This window comes from Python bivittatus, unplaced genomic scaffold (assembly GCF_059951505.1).
Source record: "Python bivittatus isolate LINGU-HERP-01145 unplaced genomic scaffold, Pbiv_v1 ctg000350_np1212, whole genome shotgun sequence".
Lineage (NCBI taxonomy): Eukaryota > Metazoa > Chordata > Lepidosauria > Squamata > Pythonidae > Python > Python bivittatus.
The window spans coordinates 39,626,123-39,640,732 of NW_028277074.1; the positions used below are offsets into that span (position 1 = coordinate 39,626,123).

A 14,610-nucleotide genomic window follows, 5' to 3' on the forward strand; every position below is an offset into this window, starting at 1 on the left:
ACAAAAGTCCATCAGTTACTTCAACAGAAGCATTTCCATTTGCCTTCAGAGCCTTCATATGTTTGAAATGGTGTGCTTCCTTTCAATGGGAAAACAAGAAGCAGCCCTGCTCCTTAAGATCCTGACTCCAAATCCTTTAGGATGGGGGAGCAATTAGGGAGTTCCCTTTGTAAAAGTTAAGTCAGTTGAGTTAACAGCTCATGGTTTACACAATGACTGTAAATCAAACATTACATTGGCATTTACTAAGAGCAACCCTCAACTTCAATAACTTATTCTATGAGTAGCTATTATGATCACATCTATTGATCTCATCTGTTTCCATTTTTACCTTTTACCGTGATAGAGATTAAATTAAATTTTGACAAATAGTATAATGATTCCTGCCCACATACACAGGGGATTCGAAGTCTAACCAGTAATTATATCCTGAACCCACCTTTTGCCCTAGTATTTGTTGTTGCACCCTTATTATAAGAGCATGATAAATTCAGAAGCCCTAGGAGATTTTGCATCAGAAAGATTCATGTCCTGAGTGTGTCCCTGCAGAAATTCTTCAGCTTTCAAAAGCTTTCTTTGTTTCTTTTAGATTTTAGTAGTTTTAAATCTTTGAAAACTCAAGTACTGAATATTACTGTATTTGCCTGAAAGGAAAAGGATCCTGAATTTGATACCCAGAAAGAGGAAGATACAAACTTTCACACTGCCCTGTCTTCCTTCTTTGTCAATTAATATTGCTAAGTGCCTCTGGAGCCAGACCAGGACAGAGTACCTTCATACAGTAAATATATGTAAACCACCCATTTTAAAAGTGTGTACTGACATTAATGTGCAAGTTTGAAGCCACACTCCAAAAATTAAGGGCAGAGCCAGGACAAAAAGCAAGTAAATTGAATTCAGATAATTGAATTTAAATAAGGTCAGGGTGGGGGCTGTACAAATTTCTAAGGAGATGCCATTCCGCTGCAAGAGAGAAGCCCATTTCCTGGGACCCAGATGGCACTGTTTGAGGTTCTCATCCAGGTCTCAGTTACACATGCCAGATTGCCGTCTCATCCACAACCAATTCATGGATAAGGGCAGTCTTATTACATATCAACCTGGCATTCAGTAGTACCAGCTAGAGCCCAAGACTACCAAAGATCCATTGACCTGGTCTTGAAATAAATACTGATGGCTGGAGGGCAGGACAGGTGTCAATCATCAGCCCTGCCATTCCCACAAATGGCCAGCCCTCAGCTTCTTGCCATCTCTCTCTCTCTGTTCATCATGACCTTAATGAAGCTTGGTCTATATGGAGGCAGGAATCTTCAGCAGGGTGGGGTGGGGGAATACAAGAACAATTTTATATTTTTACATGTTGATAGATTTGAATTTATTCATTTTTATAGAACTCACAAAGCAAATAGACTAATCATAATCCTGTACCTTAAAAAAAAAAGTGATTAAAGCAAGGTTAAAGACTGATTATGAAAAATATTGTACCCAGAATTTGAACAAGGCTGATTTATGGAATGAAATAAATAATATTCTTTACTTCATTGTTACAGTATTTTATAAGGGCAGGAAGATGCTGTTATATTAAGAAGGAAAGAAAATAAACTGGAAGAACTAGCCAACTTCAGTTGTTTGTACTTAGCAACAGAAGCAGAACAGAGAGCTCTAAGATTGCAAAGCTGTAGAAGATAATGGTAGTGTGAAAAATAACATCCAGAATTTAAAATAGCTTATGTAGAAGATGGGGATTTAAGTAGGATTAGAGGCAAGATGAAAGATAGATAGGGAGGGGGAAAAGGCAAAAGGTGAGATGAAATCTTGAGCTATATTCTAACTCCACTTCAATAGAGAGGAGAGTAGTTGAATATATCAAAGAGGAGAAATGCCTGCATATCAAGAAAGATGACAAGAGCAAAAAATTTTTAAAAGTGTGTGCATGTATATAATGTAACGTAGTTACAGAAGAAGTAAACCAGATAATAATTCCATATGTGCTGTGATCACTATGAAACTAAAGACCACTTAGATAGCTGTGATTCATAAACATTGCAAAGTATTATATTAAGAGACTGATTTATTTAAAAAAACAACAACCATACATATATTCTGCCTTGTGATCTAAGGAAGCAATTGCTGTTCGATGACTATAGTGATGTTGATAACTGAGTGCAAGCAATATGTTAGGAAAACTAGCAGCAATCACTCACAATCATACCATACATGACTATGGCTATGCTGTTCTGTTGAAGGACAACTACTTCAAGAAGCTCTCTGTCAAATTAATTCAATATATATGAAGGCTCATTTGAAATTAAGTGTGGCTCATTCCATAGAAGAGAAGAACAAGTCTCTTTTTAGCAATTTTTCCACTACTGGTTAGAAGCAAGTATCTAGCAGACTTCATAAGTAGAACAGATCTGGCTGCTCACCCGTTGTTGTAGGAGTACTGTCATTATATTCAGACAGTAAATACACCCGTAAATATTTCCTTTTCTTTGCTGTCTGGCATTCATTTATAAATAAACAAGTTCATGTATATGTGTGTGAACACACACCATTTAAAGAAAATAAGCCAAATAACTGGAAAACACTATTTTATATAAGTATACTTAATCATAAATGAAGATTAAAAAAAGAAGAAGCAACTACTGTGGGAAAAACACTATTTATTTATTTGATGATGGTATTCTTCACCCAAAACTATTTAAAGCAGGTTATACATATAGTTAAAGAAACAGAAAAAGCATTCCAGAAAAAGACAGTGGCAATCACTTCTGAATTGTTGCAAAGAAAATTATATAGATATGCATCGCAGTCACTAGGAGACTAAGGACAATAGTGCTAACAATTTATCTGCAAAATCCGTTGTCTCGCCTGGAGGTCTTTTTCCATCCATTTTAATCGAAAGACCAGTCAATTTCATGCAGTTGCCATGAGTATTTCATGTTATTCTCATATAACAAAAAATAAGAGATCAATGCTCCTCCTTTTACATTACTAATTTTCAAAGTTTGTGTAACTTCTAAGCTATAGATTTAAGCAGTAAGGTATGAGTAGTGTGCAGAAAATGACAAATGAGTTCCACACCTATTGTCAGCTATTTATTTAGTCCTGGTATTTTTATTCTACTCTACTCCGAAATGGTTTCAAGTGGCGGTGTGAGTAATCTAGTGTGCAGCTAGATTACATTTTCTTGGCAACAAAAATAGAATTGCACAAATTGTACAGGTAGTAAGAGCTGTGACTATTGCTGTAAGTTACTTCCCTGACAGATATCTCTAGGAAATTAAATACAGGTATATTTCTACCTAATGATCAGTGTTTAAAGTACAATTTAAGTACAAATTATTTCAACATAGTAGTACTTATAAAAGAGAAGATATCAGACAGACATATCTGACTTCTATGTTTGAACTTCTTCAAAGCATTTGGAAGTCTGATGCCAAAATTGCCACTAGAGGATGGAATATATGTAGCATGTCACAAATATAGGCATAATTATTAAGAAGATATTTAAATATCTTCAAATACATGTGGACTTGCATTAAGAACTGTTATTGTATGTAGTGTTTTTATGAAGGTGTATAGCAAAATGGCTTGGATTAATTCTTAATAGATTTTTTGTGCCTCAAGTCTGATTCCATGTAACTCACTGGACATCATTTCATTTCATTTCATTCATTTTTACCGATTTATATAGCCACCCATCTCACATATGTGACTCTGGACAACTCGCAAACAATTTTGCTATAATTCCCTGTCAGTAACTGCTTCTCTGAATGGGTATACTTGTATTATTAGTGATAGTAACTTGTCTTTGTCAATCTTTGAAGATTGCTTTCAACTTTTCTCAGTATCAGGGGCTTCTCCAATAATTCTTACCTTTGCATTATGTGTCCAAAATATTTAAGCTTTAGCTTCATTGTTAGTGCTTCCAGTGAACTGTCTGCTTTTACATCATCTAGTGTTGAATCAATGGTTCTTTTTGCAGTCCAAGGTATTATCAACAATTGACTAGAACCATAATTCAAAGGCATCAGTTTGCCTTCATTCTTTCTGCTGGCCCAGGTTTCACAGTGATATGTAACGTAACTGGGAATACCATGGCTTTGGCAATAAATACCTTTATTATCAGTGTGATGTTTCTGCAGTTTAGATTATTTATAAGAATTGGAGGAAAGTAGATTGAGAAACTAAGTGGAAGGATTTTATGTTTAAAAAGGAGGTTCTCAAACATTATGATACTGTTGCCCATAAAATGATAAATTTATGTGAGCTCCCACATGAATAAAGCTAAATAAATAACGCAAAGCACCAGGAGGAGTCCCTTCTCTGCCATTTCCCCCACCCTTTGGAATATTCTCCTTCCCGAGGTGTGGCGGGCGCCTACCCTCCTGGCTTTCCAGAAAGGGCTAAAGACCTGGCTCTGCCAACTTGTGTGGGGCGATAAGAGCTCTAAACAGTCCTGGGCGTGGCTGGCGCCTGATGACGCTCCCTGAGCTACTCGCCAATTCCATCAATTCTTGGAATCTATTATTTATTTAAAACTGCTTTTATATTGTATTTTAATTGATTTTATTTTTTCTGTAAACCTCCCAGAGTTGCTTTTTAATGAGATGACAAATTTGATGTATAAATAAAATAAATAAACTAACAAAATACTTTTTAAAAAATATAAAATAAAAACTGCTGTGGTTGGCAGATTTTTCAACAGATGGCTAAAGGGTTTAGCAGTCTTTCAAAACTTGTTCAGGATTTTGCTCCTGCTTTGCCTTTAAGAATGTGCTTTGGTCTTGGTATAGCTCTGCATGAATAAGCCACTTTGCCTCTAAGGGAAAGCTAGAAGGAGTTTTGACCATTCTCAGCCTTAGTGCACACGCACTGTTTGGCTTGAGCAGGTGAAGTGGGAGCACTCGTAAAACTTTATTCTAGCTTTGCTGCCTACTTTACCTACTTTGCTCATTGGTAAAGTGGGAGTAATATCAACAGTCACTCCATGCTTTGCTGTCCACTTTACCTGAACAAGCTGTACTGACTTTTCAGTGTGTTCCAGCTTAATATATAAGTGAACTATCAGTCTTCAGGCAGAACAGAGTGCTCTCAAAACTCATTATGGGCCTGGAAATAATTGTGACCGTCTCAATCTCCAAGTACCAACCCAGATTTTTAGTCCTTGATATAAAAATATATACTAAGTTTTTGCAAACCAAAAAATCCTGACTCCTGGCAGCAGTAATTTAATTATAGCTCTCTAATTGTAAGCTCTACTCAATTACATATCACTAAAGAGGGAGCTCAAACAAAAGTCTGGATAGGTAAAAGGCCTCCAGAAAGTTAGAATTGTCATGAAGTAGTCCTTGATGTATTTATTCTACCTGGCAATCAGTATACATCCGTTTCTCCTTAATAATGTGTACATTTTAAATAGCAATAGGTAAATGAATAAAAGAACATAACACAAAAGAAACAGTAATTGAAGACCAACTCAGATTAATGTTATGTTATATTCTTTTTTCACATATAATGCTGAGCCTTGTGTTCAGTGGAACATGAGAAAACAACACCTAAAGTACAAGGTACTGTATCAGGCAAAATAAGGAGAGTTGTTCCATTCTAACATAAGATATGGTGCAAGATACTCTCGACCATATGTAATTTTTCATCAGTTAAAGGAGAAGAAGGAATTTGTGCAAAAATATGTTTATTCTTGGGTGTAATAGAAGCAAGAATAGCTTCTGGAAGGAGAAAGAGGGAGAGAAAGTGAAAAGAAGTGACTTGTTTAATTGAGCATTAAGGATGAAGTTTCTTTTTTGGATTGAAAAACATACAGGAAAATGTGCACATTAAATAGCTATTTCAGTTAATATTACAAACCATTCTGCATTGGACACTTAATCTTACTACCTCTTTGTAACAATGGAAGCCAAGAGCTAGAAAATGAGGTGAGACAAAAATTCCTCCAATGAAAGGACAGAAACCATCTGAAGCACAAAGCAGAGATATATTGAACTGCTTCTGAAGCTGTACTGTATTTGCTGCCTTGAATTAATATTTAGAGGATTATTGCAAAAACAACATAGTGACAAGAAGAGGCAATGCTTGCCAGTCCACTGTGATAACACTGTGGGACTGATTGTAGAGGGAGAGTTTGACTTGTATCATGCGGGATTGCACTGTTGACTGGAAGACGTCACTATTTCTCAGTTCAATGCACCATATAACATTGTTGAAAATACTCTATTCATATTACTGAAGGGCAAGCACATAGTAGCTTTTTGCTTCCATATTGACCAAAGCACTGGCATCTTGGTAAAAGTGTGACTCCTGCATGTAATTGAATTTTCTGTGATGGCAGAAATATCAATAATTATGTTTATAGTTTTCACTATTTCATGTCTTAAGTTTTATTTTACATACACACACACACACACACTGGCCTCGTCACTCATAACAGAAACAGATTCTAAGTCAAGAAGATTTAGATAGGAAATAAGAAATAATCCATTTTGGATGACCCATTATCATCTTCAAACTTGCTAATCTCAAAATGCAAAGAGCAAAAATCACTGCTCTACCTCAAGCTGCTGCAGGGCCTACAATAATAAAAATTCCTTCACCTCTATCAACACCACAGAGGAATAAATAATTTTCTTGCACATACAAACAATTCTGGGAGTTGAAGTCCACACATCTTAAAGTTGCCAAGTTTGAAAACACTGATCTAGAAAGTGGAACTGATTTTTTTTTTGAGTGCACCATGTTAATTATATCCATTATTAATCTGAACACATACTTTATCACATCATGGTTGTGTGTGCCAAAGGGAGAAGGCGGTATCACTTAGATATATCTTTATCAGTATATATTTTGGGGGATACTGAATTGGTATAAAAGCAGCGTAAGGGTGTCTGTAGCTTGTGGTCAAAAAGTCAAGATGGTGGCCACAGTGGCACGATTGAAGCTTCATACAGTTTTCATGTGTTTTGTGATACACACAAAAACAAGGCAGAGCTTTAATCACACCATTGTGGCCTCCATTTTGACTTTTTTTTACCATTCACTGCAGACACTCCTTGAGGTGCCCTTTGGGATTGGCTAGAAGTTTGATTCCAGAGACCCTAATATTATATTTGGAAGATTCATACCAATGATACAATATGCTAGCACCAGTTGCTACCCCAATTGGTACAATATTGTACCAATGCTACAATATGTTGTATTCCCTGCTGTTTTAGAAGAGTAAGACTAAGTGGTAGTAAATCTTAGTTGATTAACTCATATACAATAGTATAAGAATAAGTTAGCTAAGCATAAGATTAAAACATTCGTTCTTACTCTCGCAGCGCCTTGCATTTTCGTATTTTTATAATCACCAATCTGAATTGTTATTAAATGAGTGTGTCTTATCCAGCAGATACATAATGCAATCACATCTATTTCTTCCTGACAAATATCGTAGCTGATGGGCAGTTAATGGGAGAAATGTTTAACAGTTTAACAAGGAAACCCAAATGGAAAAAAAAACAGAAAACAGAATTCTATAAATAGAACAGGAGATAAATTATATTTGTGTGCTTAATTTATATCCCTTAAATAAAATAATAGCATCAATAATAATAATGCAACCAAATTTTGCCCATGTGAGTCTGAATGTATGATTGTCTCCCTATACACAAAGGAAACATGGGAGATAGATAGATAGATAGATAGATAGATAGATAGATAGATAGATAGATAGATAGATAGATAGATAGATAGATAGTCCTGTCAGTGCCAGACTTTCCCATCTTCTGTTCTTAACAGCAAAAGTATAAGGATCACCATCTCCAGGTAGTTATATGAAATCCTCATTTTCATATTAAATAAATACAATAGTAATAAACAGGCAACAGTTTATTAAGTCTAAATACCAGATAGATTTTCTAGTTTTTCTCTAAATGTGATCTCTTGAGTGCCTTTCTCATCGCATAAGCCTGTGCTGACCTTCTCCAATTTTATTCATTATTAATGTTGAAGAAGTTCTTATAATTACACTACTTCAGTGACATCATAATCAGATGCATTCAATATGGGCATTTGGGGATCTGATCACAGGGTGTGTACCAAGTACTATAAGCCATGTATTAAATATGCATGAAAAAAAGCCAAACCCAGTAATGTGCTAATTGATGACTCATGGCTTTGCAATCATATGTCTGCACAATAAAACATGAATTAGATTAAGTTTCACATTAACACTTGAGTGTTGTGGCTCAAGAATGGCAATCTTCCGAGTCCTACTGAAATTTCCCATTCTTAACACTGGCATGTTCAATACTATTTGAACAGAAGATTTATACATTTCTAGGAAGGTGATTTGAAATGAATATATAAAAAATTAGACCTTATCATTTCTGAGTTACTCAGCCCACGTCAACATTCTTTAATGTAAATTATGTTACTGTGGAAAATTGTTTTTATCCTATATTCATGTTTACTTTGTTCTCCATTGTATTTAAAGCTGTGTGTGTGCCTTCAAGTCAGTGTTGATTCCTCGCAATTGCCTGGAGGAGTTTCTGCAGTTTTCTTGGCTAAGATTTTCAGCAGTGGCTTGCCATGGTCTTCTTCCTGGGGCTGAGAGTGACAGGCCCAAAATCACCCAGCTGCCTTTGTACCTAAGGCGGAACTGGAACTCACAGTCTCCTGGTTTCTAGTTCGGTGCCTTTAATCACTGTACTACACTAAACTGGCTCTCATTCAAAGCATACTTACTGTTTAATGTACAGTAGATAATTGCCACAGGACTGGCTTGTAAACCCTATAGCATGGGACTGTCTGTATTAGAAGCAAGATTGGATTTCTGGAAATCAGAGAAAATAGAATCATATATGGTATTCTGAGTTTTTCATTCTAATACTCTAAAGAAGAACAGGGTTTTTTGGCTTGTACTGCAATCTATATTGTAGGAGGACAGACATGTCAGTCTATGTTAGCCAGAAATCAGAAGGAATCTAGTAGTACCTTTAAACACTAACAAACTTTAAAAGGGGTAAACTCACAAAATATATACCTTAAAAAAAATTGTTAGTGTGAGATAGTGCTTTGAGACACTTTTTGATTATAGTCTACAGTAGAGGCTGAAAACTTATGGCCCACAGCTGCATGTGATCATCCCCTGTAGCTTCTGGAGTCTCCTTTGACAACTGTTGTGAGAAATGGTGGCATCATTTTTTACTATTTTTATGCAAAAGATAAATTAAAATTGCAGGTCTTATAACAGGCTTCCTAGAACTCTTTCCTGAAACCAAGGAAAGCTTGATCCACTCGGTCTCTTCCCAAGTCTTCAGTAAGGTCCCTAGTTGCCAAAGGTTGCCCACCTCTGGTTTATAGTAATTTTTCTCAAACATTTTTCATAAATCACTCAGTATAGGGTACATTGGTTCCAGCAAGATAATAAGTGATTATGGAGAGTCTTCCTGCTGTGTTGCAGCTTTTCATAATTTCCTGTGATGGACTGGAATGGTGGGAGGGGAGTAAAGAAGGTGCTCTCATCTCCAGAGGAGCGAGGAAGAGATAAGCGGAGGAGACTGGCACCTCCCTAAGAAAATCCATCGGTGTGAACTGGCTGAGTCTGGGAACTGGTTTCAGTCTGGGAACATTCTTGTTAAGGGGTTGTAGCTAATAAACCTTGCTGGATTGATTCTGCATGGTCTCTTGGCCTTCCTTGGGCTAGGCCCGACATTTCCTTTTCATAATTCATAATTCCCTTTCATAAGTTACCACAAGCAAGTATCTGAGAACTGTGCTACCTTCTGAAATTATATTTATTTTTATATGATTCTTCTTTTTTCCCATGTACAGTTGCTTGTATTCACCCTACGGAGCTTATGCTCAAAGCAAACTTGCCCTTGTATTATTCAGCTATCGACTGCAACATCTCCTGACGTTAGAAGGGAGCCACGTGACGGCTAATGCTGTAGATCCTGGACTAGTAAATACTGATCTCTACCAGAATCTCTGCTGGGCACTGAAAATAGTCAAGTGGATGATAGGCTGGCTCATCTTAAAGGTACTTGGAAATATTTTAATGGTTCCACATGCCATCAATCTTTTTGTATGTTGTTAATGATGTATTCTCTGATTTTTAGTATTTATTGTACCTTTTACACACCTCCTCTATTTTTCTTGTGGTTTTCTGTCAATGTAAGTGAGGGACATACTTGCCCCAAGAAGTTAATCTAACACAGTGAGGATCTATTGGGGACCCACTGATCACAGCAAGTCTCCAACAAATTCCATTCATCCCCAGCAGCTCAGAGGTATTCCTTGCATATTGCTGTAGTCCCTCAAACACCATGCAAAGCACAGTTCTAGCATAGCTAGCCAGCTTTGCTTCCACTTTTATAGCTCTGAGATTCCTACAGTATCCTTCACTTGAAAATTTCAGTGAAAATTTGATAAAAGACTATTTAGAACTAGTGCAAGATTTCCAGCTAAGTGTGGCTAAAACTCAACACAGATTGTCAGCATCATTATACCTGAGTGAGACTACTTCCTAGGTTCAGTGCTATAAAGGCTGACCAGCATAGTGGTAGGTGCCAGTTAACCTTTAGGTGTCACTTTTGAGCATTCTCAATATCAAAATAGAAAAGACCCAGGAGCCTTTGTAATCAGACCTTCATCTTTGATAGTGTGAGTGGCAAACAAGTGGAATGGCCGAGATGGCCCAAAGGGTCTGTGCTACCAGGGAGGCATTTGGCATAACCTGTCTTCATGTTGGAGCAAACACAAAGAATCTAGGGAGAAGGGATATGATGAATGGTAATTCTAGTGAATTACAACTAGAAATATTCATTCCCTGAGCAGCTTGATCTGGAAGGCTGCAATTATGTTTAGTTCTTCTCTGCCCCAGGTGAAAATTTTGCAAGCCAGAACTTGCCATATATTCTAGTGAAAGAGAACTCCCAGGATATAATAGCTATGGCGGTGAACTAAGATCAAAGAAACCCAAGTTCAAGTCCAGCTTCAAGGCAAGGAAACTCACTGGATGATTTTGGGCTATTCATTCATTCTCTGCTCAACCTATTACGCAGGGTTACTTTCAGTAGAGGTAGTGTGTATGCAGTATGCCCTCAGCTTCTGAAATCGAAATAGAAATCTAAAACTAAATACATAAATAAAAACTTGTTGTTTGCATTAGTGTACCATTTTCTTTAAATAGTTCATGTGAAGAGTTTTGGTTGCAATGATACCTTATATTATTACTATGTCAATATTATGTAATGCAATATTAATACTATTTTATTAATTTAAGGCTTTAACTTCTCATGAAAGATGAATAGCAAATTTGACCAAAGACTTTTGGTCAGAATCCCATGGATACATTTTAGTCAATAAAATTGATCAACTTTTTTTTTTTCCTTTTTGGTTTTATGTAGGAAACACGGTTGTCTGTCTTCCCCAGTGAAATGGTACCTGCAATATACCCCTTTTGAGGTTTTAATTATAAGTCAGTTGCACTTTCTGTGGTTCTCCACAAGGGACATTTTGACAAATAAAGGATATATCCTCTTGGAAATGCTGCAGATTAGAGAATGAGCATTTTGGCTGCTGATAGAACTGTGTTAAAACAACCACACAGAGAAACCTTAATTGTCTAATTACATTTTCTGTTTCTCAGGTGTATTTACTTGTTATAAAAAAGTGATTAGTAATACAGTAGAAATGGATTTTGTGGGGAAAATCTGTTTAAAAAACCAAACCCTGTTGCTTTCTGTATTTGCATTCAGAGGCATTACAAAAAAATTGCCTTACCTGCTGACATTCCTTTTCTTTTGAAATACAGTGGGGCAAAAAAGTATTTAGTCACCCACCAATTGTGCAAGTTCTCCCACTTAAAAAGATGAGAGAGGCCTGTAATTTTCATCATAGGTATACCTCAACTGTGAGACACAAAATGAGAAAAAAAATCCAGAAAATCACATTGTCTGATTTTTAAAGAATTTATTTGCAAATCATGGTGGAAAATAAGTATTTGGTCACCTACAAACAAGCAAGATGTCTGGCTCTCACAGACCTGTAACTACTTCTTTAAGAGACTCCTCTGTCCTCCACTTGTTACCTGTAGTAATGGCACCTGTTTGACCTTGTTATCAGTATAAAAGACACCTGTCCACAACCTCAAACAGTCACACTCCAAACTCCACTATGGCCAAGACCAAAGAGCTGTTGAAGAACACCAGAAACAAAATTGTAGACCTGCACCAGGCTGGGAAGACTGAATCTGCAATAGGCAAGCAGCTTGGTGTGAAGAAATCAACTGTGGGAGCAATAATTAGAAAATGGAAGACATACAAGACCACTGAAATCTCCCTCGATCTGGGGCTCCATGCAAGATCTCACCCTGTGGGGTCAAAATGATCACAAGAACGGTGAGCAAAAATCCCAGAACCACATGGGGGGACCTAGTGAATGACCTGCAGAGAGCTGGGACCAAAGTAACAAAGGCTACCATCAGTAACACACTATGCTGCCAGGGACTCAAATCCTGCAGTGCCAGATGTGTCCCCCTGCTTAAGCCAGTACATGTCCAGGCCTGTCTGAAGTTTGCTAGAGAGCATTTGAATGATCCAGAAGAGGATTGGGAGAATGTCATATGGTCAAATGAAACCAAAGTAGAATGTTTTGGTCTAAACTCAACTTGTTGTGTTTGGAGGAGAGAGAATGCTGAGTTGCATCCAAAGAACACCATACCTACTGTGAAGCATGGGGGTGGAAACATCATGCTTTGGGGCTGTTTCTCTGCAAAGGGACCAGGACGACTGATCCATGTAAAGGAAAGAATGAATGGGGCCATATATCGTGAGATTTTGAGTGAACACCTCCTTCCATCAGCAAGGGCATTGAAGATGAAACGTGGCTGGGTCTTTCAGCATGACAGTGATCCCAAACACACCGCCCGGGCAATGAAGGAGTGGCTTCGTAAGAAGCATTTCAAGGTCCTGGAGTGGCCTAGCCAGTCTCCAGAACTCAACCCCATGGAAAACCTTTGGAGGGAGTTGAGTTGGGCAAAGTCTGTGTTGCCCAGCGACAGCCCCAAAACATCACTGCTCTAGAGGAGATCTGCATGGAGGAATGGGCCAAAATACCAGCAACAGTGTGTGAAAACCTTGTGAAGACTTACAGAAAATGTTTGACCTCTGTCATTGCCAGCAAAGGATATATAACAAAGTATTGAGATGAACTTTTGATATTGACCAAATACTTATTTTCCACCATGATTTGCAAATAATTTTTTTAAAAATCAGACAATGTGATTTTCTGGATTTTTTTTCCCATTTTGTCTCTCATAGTTGAGGTATACCTATGATGAAAATTACAGGCCTCTCTCATCTTTTTAAGTGGGAGAACTTGCACAATTGGTGGCTGACTAAATACTTTTTTGCCCCACTGTATAAAGGATGTGGCGTGTCCTATCAAGCAACTGAAAATGTGCTTCAAGTGTTCTTTGTGCCATTCTGCTTTACCCATGTGCCAAAATAAACAATTGGTTTCATCAAAGTGGAATCAAACCGTTATTAAAAATTGTGGCTGCTGCTGCTTATGCTATTTTCTATACTGCCTCTCTCTTTATATTTCCAGTGAAGTACCTGTTATCTTGACAGAATAAAACATAGGAGTGCAAGTCAACAACTAAATTAAATCTGCCTTACCTGCCTGCAGGTATTCTGTTCATCTAATGCACTGTTGTCCTCCACGTAATAACTGAGCACAAGATAAATGCTCATGTTGCCATGAAAATTGCTTCTGTAAGACGAAAAGTAAATACAGTAGTAAATTTTGTAACCTCTGATTTAGTTCCCTGAAAACTGTATAGAGCTTCCATCAGGAAAATTCAGGAGGAGAGAATTTATCATGTAGGAATTTAAACTGAAAAGAGTCTGTGCCAAGAAATAAATTTTAGCATTGTGATGAGAAAATGGAAGCTGCAGGAAATCTGTCCCACAAATCAAGGAACCGTTTTCTCAGAGAAAACCCTCAGAAAATATGGATTGGATATATAATATGTTGCTGTCTTGGAGTGGAAGCACTTTGATTACAGGCAAGAAAGTTATGGGGTTGCTCCACCTTTCTCTTCCCAGGTTCCTCATAAGTCTCCCGTTATGTTAACCAACTCTGCTCACTCTGCCTTAGTTTTCTTCATGTCTGAAAGTTGCCTTCCTTCTACTTTTTTTTCTTCTCTCCCCCAACCCATGTTATTGTTACATACTTTTGAAAGAATATAAAACAGAGATGGAACAAATAAATTCAGTTACAGATCATGAAATACTTTTATATGTGTGCGAGATAGACAGACAGACCGACCGACCGACCAATCTGCATAAGGTTAAAAAGTACCAAAGAATAAAGAATAAAAATACAAAAGGCAAATTGAAAATTGAAAAATAGAACATAAGTGAAAACACTGTGAAGGGGAAGTTTGGTGACACATTCTCGCCTTCCCTCCCCTTCTTTTTCCCCAGCCACTAACCACTACTTAAATATTTATGCTAACTTTAATATTTAATATTAAACATTGGAGTTTATTACTTATATCTGTTTAAGTCATTTCATCTGTTGTTTTTAATTCATCTC

The 14,610-nt window shown here is 37.1% G+C and overlaps 1 protein-coding gene across 1 annotated transcript in view; it reads left to right on the forward strand.

Annotated features, from left to right (window-relative positions):
* DHRSX (dehydrogenase/reductase X-linked) overlaps positions 1-14,610 on the forward strand; it is a 122,542-nt gene that overhangs the window by 89,544 nt on the left and 18,388 nt on the right. The window contains exon 8 of the mRNA XM_088144464.1: positions 9,838-10,045. Coding sequence (XP_088000590.1) covers positions 9,838-10,045 — 208 coding nt within the window. The remainder of the gene's footprint in view (positions 1-9,837; positions 10,046-14,610) is intronic.